The sequence below is a fragment of the Camponotus vicinus genome, unplaced genomic scaffold (assembly GCF_025532165.1).
Source record: "Camponotus vicinus isolate PSW18456_S1 unplaced genomic scaffold, iyCamVici1.0 SCAF_13, whole genome shotgun sequence".
NCBI classification, from domain to species: domain Eukaryota; kingdom Metazoa; phylum Arthropoda; class Insecta; order Hymenoptera; family Formicidae; genus Camponotus; species Camponotus vicinus.
Window position 1 is genome coordinate 5,922,942 of NW_028141949.1, and position 21,804 is coordinate 5,944,745.

The 21,804-nt window shown below is 35.7% G+C and overlaps 1 protein-coding gene across 3 annotated transcripts in view; it reads right to left on the reverse strand.

The window, feature by feature from the left end:
- Positions 1-21,804, reverse strand: part of Lilli (AF4/FMR2 family member lilliputian) — a 199,036-nt gene extending 177,232 nt beyond the window's left edge. Inside the window, exons 1-2 of one of the 3 annotated variants that reach the window (XM_083086823.1) lie at positions 21,533-21,803; positions 10,077-11,231 (exon numbers count right to left, since the gene is read on the reverse strand). In XM_083086823.1, coding sequence (XP_082942949.1) covers positions 10,077-10,141 — 65 coding nt within the window. In that variant the 5' untranslated portion in view covers positions 10,142-11,231; positions 21,533-21,803. Of the gene's footprint in view, positions 1-10,076; positions 11,232-12,873; positions 13,160-21,532 lie in introns of those variants that run through there. The other 2 variants (XM_083086824.1, XM_083086827.1) reach the window with 2 other exon arrangements.

The window sequence follows — 21,804 nt, forward strand, 5'->3', positions numbered from 1 at the left end:
CATTTATTCCAATTTATTTGTACTTGTAATCTTTCTTTATATTTTTCCATCTATTGAATTAAATACTGTAATTTTGCTGATAAAAGTTTTCTTATAAATAGAACAAAATGCATAAAGTGTACAGATGTTGTCTTGTTAACAATTGATATATTTAAAAGAGGACTAGAAAACTTGCTGCTTATCAAATTGGAATATTTTCATTTAACTAGCGTGCACTATAGCTTTGACAATCGAAAAAAGAAGTCTGTTTATTAGCATTTTGAGAGATACGCGATATATTTACTGATTATTAGTGCATTAGAATGCTTGCAAAACGCACATTATGTAGATTACGCTCTGGAATTTATATTATGTGTCGCATTATCAAAGGATTCCCTGTTGTGTGTGTCAATTGTGAACGCAACCAAAGACGACCGAGTCCGCATTAGAAATCCACCGGTGAAAGTGTTGGACTTGCACGGCGGCTTCTCGTGGCACAAGTCTTAGATCGTTAGAATGTGTCCGATAGGAATAAAACGATGCCTTTTATGTGTATTACGTCTCGAACGCGATAATCCTCGATTATAGAAACGAGAAGGAAATTTTGAAACTTACGCAAGTCTCTTCATCGAGAATTCGATTGTGTTTCTTATAAAAATGTAAACGAGTGCCTAATCGCCGCTAATTTTAGCAAAGCAGAGGTGAATGGATTTACATTTCGCGGATTTTACTTTCAACCGTCACAGATTTAAAGCAATATAAGCTCTATAGAAGTTTCTAACTATATATTTCGCAGTTGACGTAAATACGTATTTTACAGTTGATATAAATTTATATTTGATATAAATGCAATGATCCGTAATAGCAGACTTTGCGTTTATGCTACTTATCTTACGGAGCTATCGTGGACTTAAGGCGTAAACAAATGCATTTCTTCGGATGCACATTAAGAAAACACATTAATAATTTTCGAATATCGCGATCTTCATTTAATTTTTAACGAGCGTCTTATCTCGCAATGTGCGATAAATTAGAACATTATGAATTTTAATCTATTTGCATTTGCATTACGAATGACGCTTACGTTATATTAAATTTACAAATTTTAAGAAACATTTTTAAATTAAATTTTTATTTTTAATTTAAAAAATCAAATTCTACATTAATTTAAAAACTAATAAACAAAAGAATATTCGCGGGATATTCTACAGAAATAATGCAAATAGATGCGAGAATCTGCTCAAACAGATGTAAATTGTATAATAATTGTCAGTGTATATTTCTCGCGGGGTGTTTGCGGACTGTTTCTTCGACTCTGTCCGTAGAAAGATCAATCAATCAGCTGTGTCATCTGCATAATTAGCATACCATCTATGAAGAAATCAATCGCGTGCGGTTAATAGCAAGTAAGACTGAAATAGCAAACAAGAATAAGAGAGACTGTCAGTCTCGGTTAGGATCTCTCATTGCTACGTAAGGGACTATTATTTGCAACAATTTTCGCTGGGAATTCGCGTAATTCGTGGAATAACACGCCCGTAATCAATACATTGCGCTTATTTGTTATGCAGTTAATGCTTCGTCACAAACGTTCGAGTTATTGTTCGTAAACTGTCCGAGACAGTCGTGCACTTGCGCTCCGTTCGTGGATTATATATTCTACTGTATCTATAATATTCAATTACACGATAAAGTATTCCCGTAAACTGTTGTCCCTCATCAGCTTTGCAAAATTAATCACACGTCGTATTAATAAGTTTTGCGAGGTGCGAAACTGCAAATGCTGTAAATAATTATTGCTTGTTCTAGATAATGAAAAAGTGATTTTTACATATTCCAAACCTCATTATCAAAAAACGTTACGATATTCGATAATAAAAATGATACTGTTTTGTATTATATGTATGTATATAAATAATATAATAATAATATTAATATATAATAATAATAATAAAGTATATAATAATAATATTAATATAAATATTTTGTATACACGTACGATAATTATATAATTATTTTAATATTGTACACGCTTGAAATGCAATTATTAATGTTAACGTTTTAACAAAAATGACGCTTGTAAGGAAATAGTACAAGCCTAAAGCAAATATTTCATTAAAATTCATAATAAAAAGGTTTATTCATACAATCAATACTGAAAACTTGTTTATTTCTTCCTTCTTTATTTAAAAAAAAATACTTTTTTCAATTCCTCTTACTAAGAAAATTTGTTTAACAATTTATACAATGCAATAATCATCACATTAGTAATAAACATATGTAAATTAAAAAAAAAACTTAAAAAAACTTTTCTAATGATTTTAGATTATTGTGCTACATATGATCAATTGTCACGAGTTTAAGGTTGTGTGACCTATGCCGTTTCGACTTGGGCTTATCGTAAATTCTTTTCTAAAAGAATATTACTATATTCTTATTTCTCCAGAGCACTTTGAAGGAATCGGCAAATAGCTGGCGAAAGCGCTTCACGACCTTTCTCTTCAACTACAAATTATCGATGACGCACGAATACCTGGCTTTATTCAATCATTGTCAATTCAACGAGCAGATAGACTGGACGACGTTATTTCCTTCCGTGTTTAGCGTTGCATAGAAATTACATAAACGAAAATTGAAAGTCGATTAAAACCAAATAGCGATTTTTTAATATATAAATACCTCAAAACATTATACAGATTTTTCTTTTCGCATATCAAAGTTAATCTTTAATTTTAAGATGAATTTTCCACAAAATATTTTTATAACGTAAAAAAATAAATTTTTATTCGTAAAGAGAAAATTAAATTGTTAACTAAATATCGTTTATTCTCAAGAAACTGTTATTATCAGAAACGGAGTGGGAAACTTGTTATTAGGATTGGAGTAAAAATAACAAATAATAGCAGACAGAAATTACGTTCATTATTATACGAAATTATACCTTTTTTACGGTTTACACAGGAACGTTGATTATCGCTCGAAAAAATTCTTCGGGTCAAGAGTACTGAATTCGTGGTCAAAACCATACTTTCAATTTAGTTTCACCGATGGAGAATTAAATAATTTTTTATTCGCATCTGATCGTAGTCAGAAATTTAATTAACCACTTGAACAGCTTGAAAATAATTAACGTATTTAAAAAAATTCTTAATCGATCCAATTACCTCCGGCCAACACACAGTAACAAACCAAATGTATACATGTATTTTCTCGAAGCAATTTACGACAAATCAACGCACACCTATATCCTTGTTACTGCCAACTCCAGATAAGATTATACACACGAGTTTTTCTTTTCCTTCCCGCTCGTACATATTTATCAGTCGAGGTCGCGCATTTGGTTAGCCTCAATACTCTTAACGAAGATTGTCTCGATTAATTGGTTGTATTAAAAAACAAGTAAAAAAAATTAAAAAACGAAACATTTTTATATTCAAATAAAAATACCCGCAAAAATACAATGTATACATTTTATTGATATCAATTTAGAAAACAAGGACAAAAACAGAATCTAAAATCATTATTGAAGAAATATATTTTCCCAAGGTATTTAAAATATACTCGTAAGACGCTACTATTCCACGGTGCATTGGTTTGACAAATATTGTTCTAAATTAAACGCGAAGATAGACAAAGTTATGGGGCAATATCTGATATAACTGTCATGGATGAAATAACTTTAAGCGTAGCCGCTCGCTCGGGGGTTAAAGTTTCGAAGCTATGCTCGAAGCGTGACGATGCGTGCGCTCGATAAGCTCGCTTCCATTCGACGAACTCCTAACCTGACCCAAGTCACTCGTGGCAAGGAAAAAATTTCTTTTTCTCATGTCGCGCCCATGTGCGTTCGTGTCGAGGCCAACTCGATCACTTTTGCCGCTCGGTCGCCGCCACCCACTGATAGCCGGCGAAAATGTCAAAACGGACTCGAGAGAGCAGTGAACTCGCCCTGGCATCACGCGATAATAAAATGAAATCAAAACGCATTTCCCCGTAATAACTTTTAAGCTGTATTTTGCACGCGGGATATATCGCGTATAATATTTTAGATTCGAGCGAAAATTATTGCGCTGTCATAATTCTAGATTATCACCGTTTAAAATTAAAAATAATACGATAACATTATTGTTATCATATTTTTTATACAGTAGGATATCTCTTCAATATAATCGATTCAATATAAATAAAAAATTTGTATTAAAATAAACTTTAATTCTCCATTTTTTGCAAAGAATTGTATTATTATCGTTATTTCAAACTTTGGAAAAAAGGGTAATCAACATTCCTCTATATTCTCTATAATACCGAGGAAAAAATATAGTATGTTTATTAACGACATGTTTTACTTATAGCAAGAAAATTTTTTAAATCGAGTATCGTGAGATTCAACTAAAACTGTCACATAATCGACGGTGCGGAGATACGGGAGAGATTAGAGGGCGGAAAATAGGTCAACGTACTAACGCTGCAGAATGTCGGAACCCTGCGGCTACGATAATGAGAAAAGAAACACGGCGCCATCGTCTCCTCCCATCGTTCTCCTGCGCGAACGGTCCTTTTCCTCCATTTTCCCCCTTTTTCGTGCTTCACGCTTGTCTCACGCATGGTATTACACGTGCAAAGTCAAAAATAGCACAACTGTTTTCTATATATATTTTTAATCCAGAGATGAATTTATCGTATAGAGTTCTACGAGAAAAACATATGTTTTTCAAGCGCATAAATGTTCCAAGTAAAAAATAAAATATCCATTTTATTTAGATTCTTATAAAGCTGCAAAATTGAAAGAGTTTAAATTAAAAAAAAGGAAATATTTATTTTATCTAGTTTCGAGTTTTTCCGAATAATATGTCACACATATGTCAATATCTTAGAAAGAAAGGAAAAAAAAAACGCAACGTGTTTCCTGCAAACTATAAACTCTGCGCACGATTTGAAGAAAGAGCGCAGCTGAAAAAGCAGACTTGTGTTTCTTCGCGGGTATAATCTTAGACTATCGTGGACGTCTCGAAAGAGAAGTGCATAAAAAGCTCGCTCAAATTACACGTCTCTTAATTTCATCGAATGAAGAAAAGCAATGTATCATACGCGGCGAGGGAACCGTGTGATTTACGCGCGTGTGCGTCGAGACAGGGAGCCGCGGAGCGTAATTTCCTCAAAACACCACCGTACGATTATCCACCCTTTAATTTCGTTCAATTACCTTATATCCTCGCAATTTGCCGCGAATGTGCGAATCGATATTAATGTATACGGCCATTGCGCGAGAGAGAGTCCGGAGGTAGTAAATAGAGAAAGTGCCGCAAGGGTTCCCGTCCTCTTGGCGCCCTACGACCGTGCACGATAATGAGAATAGAAGGGCGGCGCCGGAACACACACACGCACACACATGCACACAAACACACACACACACTCTCTCTCTCTCTCTGTCTCTCTCGTTTCATTCGTTGCGCTCGCCTTCTCCTTCTCTATCTATCTAGTGTCGCGCACGCTCGACATATTGCACACGCATGAAACCGTCTGAACAAACACGAGCGCGAAAGCTCGTTAGCCGAGTGAGAGAATGCACTTGGCACGACCGACGAGGATTTAATTTCATTGACCGCCATTACGGGATTGCGCGCATAAAAAAATGTCATTCGCAAAGAATCGGTCAAGTCGACAGACTTAATCTTGCGAAGTACGCGGCATGAATTTACCAAGGAGCAGCGTATTCAATTCAACAATGTCTCGCAACTATCCTACGATATTTTTGCGTATGTTGGAAATTGATTAAAGTGACACTGGGTCAGTTTTACCATCTCCGGTTAATTTAATCGGCCGATTAAATTTAAGAATTTGCCAACTACAAAACTTAAACTAATTTTTACTCATAGACATCTTATTATACATATTAGCAGCTGTTAAGTGCAAGTGTAATATTGTTATTGCCACGTGCATATAATATTAAATAAGTATGTAAAATTAATTAAAAGCATTATAAAATACAAGAGTAGATTAGTTGACGTCTTGTGATTGGCAATTCTGATGACAAATTTAATCGACCGATTAAGTTAACCAGAGATGGTGAAACTGACCCACTGTATATTAAATATGTAATACATTAGCAAATTTTCTCTTTCCATAAATTAATATTAATGATCGCCACATCTTGGCAAATTGTTGGCTTGTAAAAAAATGTAAACGAGCAAGTAATACAATCTTGTTCTTTTCTTCTAATCTTAAGTTGGATTCCGATACCGAGGAAAATTTCCTCCCCGAGGAAAATAGCCGACTTGGGACCAATCAGAAAGATTCAAAAAGGTTTCGGGACGGCCATCAAGTAAAACTTTCCTCGAGAGGATGCCCAACTATAGATAGAGTTAGATAATCTCAATTTCTAATTAGAATCCTAATTTCAAATATAATTGCGAAAATATTTAGTTTTTTAACACTTGAAAAATTGCAAAAAAATGTATTGTTTATTAAAATGTAAATACAGAAAAATTTATATTGAAACAATTTACAAAATAATCGAATAAACTGATTAATTAAATTTAAAAAATTAAATGCAAACATTTAAATGCAGAAAAATTTAGATTGAAACAATTTACAAAATAATCGAATAAAATGATTAATTAAATTTAAAAAATTAAATGCACATTTAAATGCAGAAAAATTTATATTGAAACAATTTACAAAATAATCGAATAAAATGATTAATTAAATTTAAAAAATTAAATGCAAATATAACCATTTAAAAAAAATTACGGGATGATGAATTGTAAATAATTAAGTAAACTTTTGAAAATTTGCATTATGCATATTATACGAGATCACAATAATTTTGTATCGTTAATAATACATTTGCATTGTGCATATTATACGAGATCACGATAATTTTGTAATAACCTATAATTGAACAAATTGACGGTCTCATACATTATAAAAAAATTGATCCACGGAATTCGAGCGAGAGAGTCGACTCAAAGAAATTTCCTTCGAAGCGAAACGATCGCATGGTGGTGAAAGGAATTCCACGCCTGTGATTATTGGCAGACGCGTCGACAGACTCGAAACGGTTCTTTCGACGGAATCGGGAATAAAACTCGTTCGCGAACTCGCCTCGTTATTGAGTTATTATTGTCATCGTCCGGAGATTCGTTCGAGCCAACTTTCTCTTCGTTCCGCCGCGACGATTTGAGGATTCAACGCAGATATGGAATTATCAGCGTGCCTCTGCTTTAGCTTATCTAACATCGGGAAAGCAACCTTCCATGGTTGACCAAGTTATATATTTATATTTAACTCCACACGAAAGGTATCTAATACGGCAAGAGTTTCACAAATAATACACCAATATTATGATTTAATTAAATTATTCAAGAATAATTAAAGAAATTGCACGCATTTATGTATGTGATAATGCTTGTTTCACTATTGATTAATAATTTAACAATAAAATCAATGTGTATTTTATTATTATTAAATTAGTCTGTTATAAAATTAAATAGAGAGAACGTTTTAATTAATATTAAAAAGCTTGTCTGCTCAGTTTTCTTCTTTCGAACCGATTACATATAACGGATGCCAACCGCACATCTATGATCAACAAGAAATATATGCTAGCTATGGTTGAAAATGAGCCAACCATGGCGATACTTTGACTATTATGACTCGGAATATTTCGAACAAGAAGGTGTGCAAACGGTTAAATTATTATTCCGCCAGCTGTGCGATCGTTAATTACGTTTACATTGAATATAAGTCAGCGCGTATAAGTCTCCATGTTATTTTGCGAAATTCGAGGACAGTCGTGACGACGTTACGTGAGTATTGTTCCAAGTGCTAAGCTGATACTGCGTGCACGTCGCCGCGAATATCACGTCGTTAACAACGACGTAGCTGACGTGCGAAATGCGCGTATTTATATGTGAACCTAACAGCACCGACGAGATCGCATTCATCACGCGTTTTACGAGACGATTCATTGAGTCACGAAATATTTTATACTACTCATACAAGGCATTAGATTTATGCGTATTCACGCAAATGTATTTAAGAGAGAACTAATCTTTCTCTTTTTACCTCTAATTTCATTTCTTATTATCTCGTTTAATCTTTAAATTTTTTCTCATGTGTCATCAATAATTTTATAATGTTTTTTGAAATTAATTAATTTTTAATTATTACTTAGATCGGCGAATTAATCTTATTTTTCAAAACTTTTTTTCAGAACTTTTTTTCAGAACAAAGATTGCATTGTAAGTCTCTGCAATGTCCACGTTTTTCCTTCAATTAACAGTGACATTTAAGAGATAAATTAAAGTCGCGTGCATGTTCGACCGATATACCGAGGCTGTGTACATAAGTCGCACACGTGCGAGAGATGCGTGCGTAAACCAGACGCAAGTCGGATATCGACATCGACGTACACACACACTGCCCTTCGTAGGCTGTTTTGCATTTAACAGGGCCGCGCCAAGGACAACGGTTGCGAATGTACCAACGCGATGTCATGCATTCCACCTATCAAGGTCGTCGTTTTTTAACGAATCGAAATGTGCACCGAAATATTGAACGGAATACGTGTCGAAATGAGACATAAGTAACAAACGTTAGAACCAAACGTTAAAAATTGTGTTTCGCTTTGCGTTTGTATTATAGATTTAAATTTATTGTAATTTTAATAGCAATATAACTCCGAAGTACATTATCTTTAAAAAAAATATATCAAATATAAAAAAAATTCTTTTGACGCAAGCTATTTGTAATATAAAATGAGGTGATAGGATATGACTACTCGTATTATTATTATAACTTGCATGTGTTTGATCTTATCATTGATAATTATGCTTGATCTTGATTGATAAGATTGTCATCAATCTATCGAAATCGTGGACTATATAATCATAATCTCTCAAAAAATATAAGTATGTAAAAAAGAAATACTTTTGATGCCAAATTATTTGTAATGTAAAGCCATATGAAATATGACTATTCGTTAATTATTATTTTCATACGCGATTTGACCCTATTGTTGGTAATTATGATTGGCCTTGATTGATAAGATTGTCAAGATTTATCGATATCGCGGATTGTGTAATCATAATTTATGCACTGGCGCGATATATTGACAAATGTGACTGTTTAAAATATTGAAATTTCAATGATCGTTTGTCTTCGCAAACATGAGGAGTGATATTTCGCGGTGCATTCTCGTTTAGCGTTAAATGGTCATCCAGTTCTAGATTTTAACGAGGCAAGCACTGTACACATTTCGTGTAAACAAGACCGATGCATTAGATAGCCGCACATTTAGCACTAAATGTGTGGTGAGAATGCTGACCAGAGTATGTTAACTCTTAGCTGGTATATCTATAGTGAGAACTATGCTTTTCACTTTGCGGTCGCAAGAAGCGGCTTTCTCTCTCTATCTCTCTTTACCTTCAATATCACTCCTCACATTTTAAGCAAGATATATCTTTCCGTTTCCGCTTTAAAAATGTGCAAAAACGAATTGACGATATCTTTCGGATAAACATATCAATAAGCATGAAATTGTATAATCGATAATAGATATTATTGATTAACATTTTAAGCACGGTAATGGTACCACATATTATTCCGTGATTTTTATATCAATCTAGTAATATTAAAAGATGTAGAAAAAATGAGAAAAAAAGGAAAACAATAGAACTCTTTATATTAACATTACTGTTTATAATTATTCATTATTCTGTATCATCAATACTGCATCATATTAATTACTATCTAATATTATCGAATATTTAAATATTCAAATATTGCAAAATTTATACATCAAAAATTTATTTTAAAATACACAACTAATTTCGCGCATAAATTTTATTATATTGTAAAACTTACTGCAAAAATATTAAAAAAAATATATGTATCAGTTTTTAATTTGTGATTTAATTTTTATTTTGCAATAATAAGTAAATAATTAGCTTTATTTTAAAAAATCCAAAATTTTTCTATTCTTGGCAACGATGACAATACCGAAATGTTTTGTCGATTTGATTGAAATCTAGAACGGTGCCATTTTGCCGAGCTTAAAATGCTAAATGTAACGTCAATCTCATGGAAATTATACTCACCTCGATAAGGTGCCCTTGAGCAAAGGATTCCTGTCGTCATAATATCCGCCGCCGGACGAAGGCATCTTCAAGTAATCCAAACAACGGGCACGTGGCACTGGTCACTAACACTACGGCACTGCATCACTGCATCAGTTGTTCGTGTGATCTGATCCACTGCTTTAGCTCTCCATTCAGCACCGATAATACACTGCCGGTAGTCGCGATGACGGTTTATCTCGGCGGTTGTTACGCGCGCAATGCATCGTCCTTCCGGCGATGACAGCAGCAACTACAACGGTTACGATGAGAACGACGACAGAATAAAGTACCGTACATATCGCGCGCGACTTATTTATGAAGAAAGAATTATCGCGTCCCTCGACATCGAAAATGGAATTAGTTTCCAAGTGTACGAGCCTCGAAAAACACAAGGATATTCACATCAAGATAGCGTCTGTCACACGTCTTATCTTTCCTCTTCCTCTTCTTCTTCGTATCGAATTCTACCTTCTCGTCTTATCAATATCGTCGTAATAACAATCCCACGATGGTGTTTCCTTCGATTCTTTCATAAACCTTCGTCCTCCATGTCTTCGCTTCTCTTCGTTGATAGTTCAACAGTGTCGAACACTTTTTTCGCGAGTTACAGCTGATTAATTACGCCTCACTGTCCTTTAATAAGCGTAATTTGTCATCACGTCAAACTGACGACTCGCGCAAACAAATATTATTCGGCGAAACATCCAATTTCGTTTCGATTTCACTCGGTGCCGATCAACAAACATTGCCGGAGAGAAAACGATTGTCGAAATGGTGATTTACCGTGAAATTTCGCTACACAAGACACGCTTCCCATGGCCAGCACGAAGTGTATCACGCCGTAAACAAACTCACCGTGAAGGACGTACACTCGAGCACGATAGCGCGATAACTCGATCACGATTCCGTTCCAAGTTCAAGCGACCAAATGATATTAGCCACCGGTTGACTGATCGACTGCGCCAACACGCGTGCGCGAACACCACAGGATTGTTCCCCTTCTCTTTCTCTCTCTCTCTCTCCGCCTCTCTCGGCGTCTTACGTTAACCAGATGTGGCGTCGCGACGACGGCGTTGCTTCGTCGACTCGTTCGAGAATACCTCCGGCTTATCCGTCCTCGCTGTCCTCCTTTACCTGCGGGCAGAATTATAGTTTCTCAGATCTCGACGCTACTGACTCCCGGGATTCACGCACGTGTAAGCACATGCACCATCTGGCCGCGAGACTGCAACTGGCCGCGTCAACACGTGCAGCCACCGCTACCAAACATGGCCGCCTGTCAATCCCCCCCTCCTCCTCCTTACCTCCTGAGCGTCGCTACCGCAGCAGAAGACACGACGTCGCGCGCGCGATCGCTCTTGGATTCGTCGCGAGATTTACACGCCTCGTTATCGTTATCGACTCTCGCGACACCGGCGCGGCAGATTCGCTACAGATCCCTGGTGCTGTCGATCGATCGCGCGAAATCTGTTACGATTCAACGCCGCCGAAATCGCGCGCGATATGCTTTAATCGCCCGAGTGAAAGTGCGCCGAGCGCAGCTGACAGTCGCTCGGGCGATCTCGCGTCGCCGTCTCTCCCCCCCCCTCCTTCGCCCCCCTCCCATTCTCCGTTCCCGATCCTTCCCTCGCCCCTCATTCCCGCTTTTCTCACAACTCTTTCTCTCTCTCTCTCTCTGTCTCTCTCTTTCCAATCAGTCCGCGCGCGAAGGCTACAGTTGACGTAAACAAACGGAATATTCCCGCTGGAACGTCGCGCGAAAGTAAAGGCCTTTATTTAATGGAACAATTTTTTTGTAACGATTCACACGATGTTTGTCGATCGGACAGCGATTAAGCTTAACTCGTGTTTTCTCTGTCGCTCAAAATATGCTTGCGTCCCAATTAAAACTTGTGAATTAAACGAGTAGCCAAAAGTGTGTTTAACAATGATTCTCTATTTTTATCTCTCGTCATCTAAACTTACTAATTAAAAAGTAGCTTGTGAGAATCAATTTTAATCGTTCGCTGCGATCAAGTTTTTCAGAAGCAACTGCACGAGCCAAGCATTCTCTTCGCGGAGATAAAACCGGAAATTGGTAGTTTAAGATTGAGAGAGAGATAATTTCTATGTCTCATTGTCAGTCCTCTCTTTCTTTGTCGGTCTTACATTGAATAACAAGATATTACTCTCTACATCAGTGGTCGCTTCAAGGACACGTATAATATAATAAGAATGTGTAATAAAATATTTACAATAGATAAAGCGTAGTCAAATTTCAAATACAATTATTTCATTTTAATCGTAGTACCTACGGTATCTAATGTCACGATTAGTTATCGATATTTATCTCGGCGTGGTTAAGCGCTATCTTACATGTACATGTATACTATTCAATCGACAGCGAGTAAATATTTATTGAAAACGTCGGCTTACGAGGTGGAGTAAAAAAGAAAATATTCAAACAAGTAAACTCTCTTGCTATCTTATCCTGAAATTATCATGAAATTCGGCGCCATATTGTGGAGTCGTATACAAGCACTTAACCTACATACATAATTTATTGTTCCAGGCTCAATTCTATGATACTTCCAATTTAAAATATATTTCATTCTATTTCGTATATTTAATTCGTTTCTTCGTACATATAATGAGACTAATATATAACCGCTAAAATTCCCTGTACACAGAAAAACAACGGTATGAAAGACACGCGGCGAGTTGAGATCCGAATATAACGTTATTACGATGTAACTGTATCCCATTACAATATAACGTTCACACAGATCCTTCTTACCTCATTCGAGATTCTTGAAAACGCAATCTTTTTTTCGAAAGTCTTTTTGTCTCAGGATCTGTGCCAGGCTTCGCGATCTTCTTCCGACCGAAGTGTGCCGCAACACGAGGCTGTCCTCCAACATCTTAGCATTCTCCTCCGCAAACGTGAGCGAGCGATATTCGGAAATTGACCAAGAGAGAGGGGAGGCACGCGCTTCCGAACGCACGACGAAGGTGCTACGCGTGTCGCCGTAAAGCGGAACGGCACCAGGTGAAGTGGTTTATTTATAAACGGTCGCGAAAACAGAGAGAAAAGAACGCTTGCTCGATCCGCGTCGCTCGCTTCGTAAACTGCAAGCGCGAGCTCGCGGCGCGCTCGGTCACGTGATCGCAAATCCGCTCGCGTGATTGGTCACCGCTTCGAGATGTTACGCCGAGTCGAGTCGAGCCGAACAAGAGCGAAGCCAACTCGAATTAAGCCGACTCGAGCCGAGTCGAGCCGAGTCGAATCGAGCCCGACACATTAAACTATCAATCTGCATCTTTTTATCACGGAAGTATTAATTATTATACTAAGGAGATATTTATTACCGATTGATATCTTCCTTGAAGAGTATCTTTTAAGAAAATCTACTTCAAACTTGTTCCATTCACTTTCGGGTATTTTATCTATTTAAGTGGTAATATTTTTTGCACGCGATTAAAAAACTAGGGAGAAAATCATAACATTTATAGGGTCAGTTTCACCATCTCCGGTTAACTTAATCGATCGATTAAATTTGTCATCAGAATTGCCAATCACAAGACATCAACTAATCTACTCTTGTATTTTATAATGCTTTTAATTAATTTTACATACTTATTTAATATTATATGCACGTGGCAATAACAATATTACACACTTGCACTTAACAGCTGCTAATATGTATAATAAGTCTATGAGTAAAAATTAGTTTAAGTAAAATAAGTTTTGTAGTTGGCAATTCTTATATTTAATCGGCCGATTAAATTAACCGGAGATGGTGAAATTGACCCATAGTGTCTTAAAAGAAATTAGAATTTCTGTTTCTCGATTTTTTATTATTATTTTTAAATTATTTTCTTATCAAATATATATCGCTGTATGTGTATATCTGCATAATAAATCTTATGTTTTGCATATATATTATTAAAATAAATTTCGTATAATATAAATTAGTAGTAATATTCCTTTTATTTGAATCATTAATATAAAGTAGAAGACTGCGATATGAAATCTCAATAATAGATCCAATAAAAGCCAGACCACAGATGGTACGTAAATATTTACAGCGATATGTATGATTGCTTTGGTAATGATCGACAAACATGAAATGAATGTATTTGAACTGCTTCTTAAATTTAGCTTGTCATTAAAGAGGAAACGAATCGATATATATACATATATGATTGTTTTTTAATGATTGTTAAACATTATGATTATTAAACATTTCGATTTGCTTGTATATTTTTCTTACATTTATTGATATAAATATTTTAAATCGGTATCTGTATAATGTCTTTATAATTACGACTAATCTTCTAACTATCAAGAAACAAAAAAATAAATATATTACACTTTATATATTGTGGTTGTAAAAAAATTAGAATTAAAATTAGAAAAAATTCCCAAAAGCTCACATCATCCTTTCGAAAAAGAAGAGGATACACATGTCTTTTAAAAACAAGACAAGATTCACTCTCGTCTTAAATGCTAGAATGTATGGTTTCGCAATAAAAATAATAGAAAAAAATTTGCTTCATTAAATTTAAATTTAGTACTATCAAAAAAAATACACAGTTTAAGATTTCTCCGGAAATTATTTTAAAAGACAAAAATTTGAGAGATTAAAGACTAATATTGTAAAAAAAATAAATACTACGAGAGAGATTTAAAGAGGTTTACATTCTAGAATTAACGCAGATTAGCCGCTATTTTTATCTATAGAAATTACTGTCTCGCGGCCAGCAGACCGAGTTCGATCGGCGCCATTTCTGCGAATCCCGATAAAACGTCAAGCATGTGAAGCTACTTGTTTATCTTAATGTCCGCATGATAAGAAAAAAAGCGCGTAAACAAGAAGTGATAAACTTGGTATAAATTGACGTGAGATTAACTGTCGCGTGGGGCGCGTTTCGAGTTTACCAATTACAAGTCGCTAACTGGCAATGTCATCAGCGTTATCAAAGTTCCCAAGTATATCTGAAAGTCCGATTGTGGTGTTCCTTGCCCGAAAATTCCAAACATTCATTCCCTAAGTTTCCAGAAAAGCAATCGCCTATTAATCGTACATGTTGAGGCTACGTATCTACATCAGTGTTTCTTTCTAACTTAATTCCTAAGAAAAATGTTTGACAGCTACATTTCGCTATAAATTAATTGAGCAACTTGCAATTTTTCTTAAACGAATAAATTCAACAATATTCAAAGAATCAAAAACTCTTTGTCAGGAGCAAAAAGAATCGCAAAATATTCCGTAGTTATTTTTGAAATGACTAACAAAAATTTTAACTTGAAGTTTAGTTACAAGAATTTACAATGTCAACATCAGAAAAGGTACACAATTAACAATATGATGGGACAATATGATGGGACAATATGATAGGACAATATGATTTTTGCCATGTTTCTTGGAAACAATTCGAAACTGACCGAACGAACTGTAAAATCAATAGTTCCGCCTTTGTAAAAAAAAGAAAAGAAAAGAAAAGAAAAGAAAGAATGCCAAGTTTCTAAATGCGTGCGGTGATTTATAGTCGCACGGAAAACGTAAAAGGATAAGGAAGGTCGTGTTATGATTTGAATCCTAGGAGTCCCTCCCGTTACAACATTCCATGTTATAAATCGCAATTATTCCTTTCTCTCACTTTCAGCTTTTGCCGCCTTCACATCTCTATGCACTTTCACCGCGTGCGTCTTCTTGCTCCGCCCGCAAACTCGAATTATTCTAGCGATATCGAAAGTTCCACGATCGACGCGAAACACTTGTTATAATTTAATAATCTATAAAGAAAATTTTGAGATTTCTCCTATTTTTTAAAAGACGCTCTTTTTCCAACACGAGAAGAAACAAGGACTGTCCACAAAGAAATAATTAACATGGGAGATATAATTTTGAAGAGATCTACAGAAAATGTTTGAAAAATCTCAAAGCTTTCTTCGATCTTTTTATAATTAAATATTTGATAATGTCGGATTTTATTCGAAGAGGTATCTGTAATTTTCTTTGCAAAGAGGGCGAGTATAGCGTCGTATGAAAACATCAAATCGAAAAACTGATTTCAATTTGAAACTCGGAAATCCCAATAACCTGTAATTTTCGAATGACCGATAAATACGCTTCAAAGGAACCGATTCGGAAGTGCGTAAATCGAATGATTGGCCTCTTGGACGGGAAAGGGGCACAATTTGAGGTTCGTAGAAGAAAAAAAGAAAGAAAGAGAGAGATTCCAAAAGCGGGGCATTCCATGCGAGAGATTCCACGAGCGCGGCCGCGCTGAAAGTTACGCCGCAATAATTCGCGCGCAGAGAAATACACACGGCAGATCGAAACACCGAGCGAGAGATATCCCTTTATACGAACCGGTTGATACACACCGTTCTCACCAAAGTCGAAAGTATTCGGCGTTACAAACGACCTACTCGTCGAGTCGCTATTTTCGCGAGTCGTTAAACGGCACGGATCGACTGGCGGCGCGCTTCATTCTCTGCCGCTCGGATAAACGCAATTCAATAGGATGCAAATGTATTGATGCATCTTAAATGCGATGCGATGCGATTCAAGAGGGCCGTCCCGATTGGGTACCTTACCCTATTTTCTACGGCAGCATCGCCTATTATTTTCGCCGACTATAAAATAGCATCTTGCGCTTTTGCGTAACAACCTCGAGTGAAAGAAGCGCTTCTCTGTAGACCTCATTTTCGTAATTTTTTTCGAAAAGGAAAGCATAAGTCATATTCCGATGAGAGAATGCGCGCGTGTTATTTAATTATATTAATTATTAAAAGAATTGAGAAAGTTACTAATTAAAGAAATCAAAAGGGAGAGTTAAATGAAAAAGAGAATCTTGAATGTCAAGATATTATATTAAAGATGTGTAAAATAAACAGATAATAAGAGCATATTTTTTTATTCAAGATATAAAATTTATTCCTTGATTTATTTTTTGGACTTTCAAATTTCACGCAAACATCTTTCACTCTCCTACTTCTAGATTTCAATCGATTAAATTTATATAAATAATAATCATGTAAATTTAAATATGCGCTTTTTACATTTTTCAATATTTCGCTCCTTTAAAAAAAATTACATTCGAGGTGTACATTTAAGCTTCCATGATGCAAGCATCGTTATCTCTTAGTATCGAATAAGCGAAATTGAATTCCATGGTTCATCGACGATTTGTGGTTACGTTTTGCATATTCTGTCCCATATGTCAGAGTTCTTCGCTTGTTGAGTAAATGAAAATTGGCAGAGAGTAAAAAGAAAGAGTCGTGCGCGACGTTAAATATATGTTGGAAAATCGGTACCGTAAGCGCTCCACTTCTCTCTTTCTTTCTTTCTCTCTCGTTCCCTCTCTAAAAGAAAACCGCTCCGGAATTCGCACCTTGGAATGCAAGACGACGAGACTTGACTTGTTAGCACGAATACAACTGTCCACGTAACCGATTTTTCCCCTACTAAAGCCGGCCGATTTTCCTTCGATGTTGGATGCATTTAGTGTATTACTGTGTGTATGATTAAAATATAATAATTATAATTCGTGATATATTCTTTGACAAAATAATATTTCTCTATAATTCAGATAATTTAATAATTATAATAAATAATTTAACTAATTAATACTTTTCATTTCAATTATTAAATTAATAATAATACACTATGTATTATTATTAATTTAATAATTGAAACGTGTGTTGTAATGTTGTTAATATATTAGTATATTTATTGTTATTATGTACAGCAACATGCAAGTGGTGTTACTAAAATTAACAAAGTTTGTTTGACTAATTTAATGTGTAAAAATTATAAAGATAATATTAATTCAATCAAATCAAATCACTACTTTGCCTACAATTATGTTCTGTGATTTCCTAATTGTCATATTTCTAAAAATTATCGTCTAACATTACGGAAACAAAGTATTACGGAAATAGAGCATTACGGAAATAGAGTATATAAATTTTGATCGAATCTTAAGTCCTTCTTCCGATTCTTTTCGAAGAAAATGTCGCAGCTGTTCTTAGATCGCCTCGAATTTGCTTAGATAAGACACGATGCATCGCGATTACAATTGAAATCCTTCGACCGGAAAGGGTTAATCTCCGGGGGATACTCGAACCGAGGTGAATTTTCTGCTTCGAGTTACGGAAAGAGAGGGACTCGACTCGATTCAACTCGATGTATGTACGTGTGTGTGTGTGTGTCGACACGACGTCGCCATCGTAATCTTGTCCACGCTGTTTTCCCCACAAGCAGCTTCGCACCTCTCGCTTGCTCTTCTCATCGACCGATACTTCACACGTGAACGCGCGCGTCCCGGCCTCACAAACATAATTACATCCGTGAAGTATCGTTGACACGACAAATATTTTGTTGTTTCAATAAAACTACGTCATTAGGTCAATAGGATATTTCTATCGAGTTAATGAGATTACAACGGAACGTTCATCATTCAAATTAATATATAAGCGGTTAAATAAACAAGTTATATTTAATTAAATCTCCCCCTCACTTTATTATAATTAAACGAATTCAAATTTTTTAAAGTATTATTATTCTCAAAGATAAATAAAGTCATAAATGTAAATAAAAGAATTCTTCTCAATATTATAAATAAATTTCTCTTTTGAATATATGCGTGGAAAATTTCAATTTTCGATTTTTTCATTTATTCAAGACTCAGAAATTCACAAAAGTTTAAAAAATTTTATAAATTCGCAAGTAATATATGTAGAAATGATAGCTGTATGTATAGATGAAATATCTGATCAGAAATATTTAAAATCTACTATTTATGAAACCAGCGAAGATAACAAAAAATACGATTTACAATCAATTTTTCGTAACATTTAAAAATTAAAATACAGACAAATTGCATACATTTTTCATAATTTCATCGGTTGAAGGATAAATATTAATGAATTAATTTTTTATACGCATCACATTTTAAAAATGTGTATAACAACGAATAGCATGACATCATCTTTTGAAAATTTCCATTGTTGTCTTGAAGGAAATCTTTATTGATCAACAAAATTATTAATTTTTCTCAACAAAAGTGTCGAAAGAGCAATAGACTTCGAATTATAAGAAACAAAAAAGGAAATAATTTTCGGACAACTAAATTCGAAATGTGCAAACAATAAACCCTCGTATAATTTTGCGAAAGCGAACTTTGAGGCAAAGATATATAATTTTAGATATTTAATTTGATATTTTTTTTTTGAAAATTGGAATTTTCCGACAAATGATAATTTTTTTCAGAACTGCTGTATTTACGAATTAAAAACATACGACATTTTAATACGATCGGAATCCGCGGCATTCGAGAAATGGAGCAAAAAGTTGCGCGAGAAGAATAGAATCTACTACGCTTCTCTCTTTTTTCTCTCGGCGGTTATTCGATTCGGTGAGCCGGAATTATCGGGCGCCAGAGCCGTTCCATCGATACTACATAGATGAGAATTGTCGTCATTAATAAGTAACCGACGACGCGGCAGCCGCACCGCAAACGGGATCCAAATCTCTCGCGTGTCCCGAGCGAAACGTGTCACCGTTTCGCATTGACGGTCATGCGGGTCGCGCTCCGTTTTCTCGCCGCGAGCTGCGAGAATAAAGCGCTATTACGAAAAAGACACGCCTATTATAGAAGAAGATAAAGAAGCGCGCACGAGAGACTCAATACCTTGATTCTTTAACCGCGACTCGCACAATGATATTATCGAACAGAAAGACGCTGCAATTTCGTTTTATATTAATTTATTAATGCATTATAAATCAAAGTCGACTTGTTTATTTCGCCTAATTTAATTAATATAAACAATTTTTCAATTACTGCTGGAGGGTCCAATTAATCATGGCACAATCGAATGCAACGGACGTGATTTTTCGTGGAAAAACAAATAGAAAACTAGAAAGCATTTTTTTATTTCATTATTGTTTCTAAAAAAAATTATTCTAAATAATAAAAATTTATCATAGTAATATTGAAACATGATAAAAATCTTTATCGATTATATTGTGTGTGCACTTTATTAGATATCCTGTAAATATATGCGTAGGATTAGAGACATTCACTAAATAAACACTTTTCAAAGGATGTTTATTCTATTCCGTATCTCATGTATATCTATGATGTGATAGAAACAGGGAATATTTAAGATATTTATAGAAATCAAACGCATAAGAATTTTCACTGATATTGTGCCATAACAAATTGTTAAATCACCATAAAACTATCATAATTTGTAGTAATTTTCACAGAGAGAGAGAGATATATATATTTATGTTCAAACCGTTTCAAGTAATTTTCGCCAAATCGGAACCGGAAATAATTCAGCGAACAAACGTTTGAGCAAATATTATATCCAAGAGTGACATTCACGGATTCTCGCTAATTCTCAACGACAATGACACATATATTCGTATAGATCCGACACGCGCATGACACGTGCATTTTCGCGATGAGGACGATTCTCGGTGATTCTTGGTTGCATCGGAAACGCCGCGCCGTCTAGAAAGTAACGCTCCACATCGACGACCTTGTTCCTAGGATCTACATGCGACGTCGATCGGCCTCGACTCGACGTAGCATATCCGCGATCGGCCACTTTCGAGCCTCCGCGATAACCGCAGCTGTCAGCTGTCAATTGACAATAGAACGCGACGAAACGCGCTTCTCTCGGCAACTATAGAAGGAATCTCAAAGATCGAAATCAGTGACAAACTCGAAGCTTCCGAATAGACGAAAATAACTCCCGTATACACGAGAAAGAGAGAGAGAGAGAGAGAGAGAGAGAGAGAGAGAGAAAGAAACGGAGGGGGGAGAGAAAGAGAGAGATAGAACTAATCTCTACGCGAAAATAACCTTCATGTTTATTCACGACGATTCATCGCAAAGATACTTCTCTCGCGATCTTAAAATTGACAAGGTCAATTTTCCATATATCACCGATACGCAAAGATCCGAGTCTTCTGCTTATTCGCCACAACGGAAGCGATTTCGCAACGAAAACAAATTCGCGGTATTATTGAGCCGCTATTTTCAGACGAGGCGAAATTTACATTTCGCTCCGGGAATTCGTGAAAATTAAACCTAACCTAATTCCACGCTGAATTTACGTTGTACGTATTAATTTCATCTTGACTCGCAACTCGAGGCGGAACTATGACGTCATTGATCGCTCTCGAGAGGAGCAAACTTGCTCCTAAGTCGGAAACTCCAATGTTTATCTATGTTAGCAGCCAGTAGTAATAGTACGATAATGAACGAATGGCAACAAGTACACACGCGAGAGAGGGCGAGAAAAAGAATTTACACTATTGACACAGATAAACAAGAGTCGCGCACATTTTTATCGTAGCAGTGGCATCGAAATTCGAAATCGGCGATTTCGAACCTCGCGCCAGAATATAATATATACGTGAAATAAATACCTTTTCTTCCCGCTGGGCTCTCCACTCCTCGATACCGCTACATCGATCGATGACAATTGACATTGATATTGCGCGTGGGGCGCGCCAAGTACGCGTGTGTACGTGTGTTCGTTTTATGACGTACAATCAGTGCGTATGTACGCGCACGCTCTAGCAAACGTACGTGCGAACCCAACTGCGTCACGTGTGTGTAAGTGTTCGTGCGCGTAAGCGAGGACGCGTAAAAACAACACAGTAGAGCAACGCGTGTACGGTCGCGGATGGACTGATCG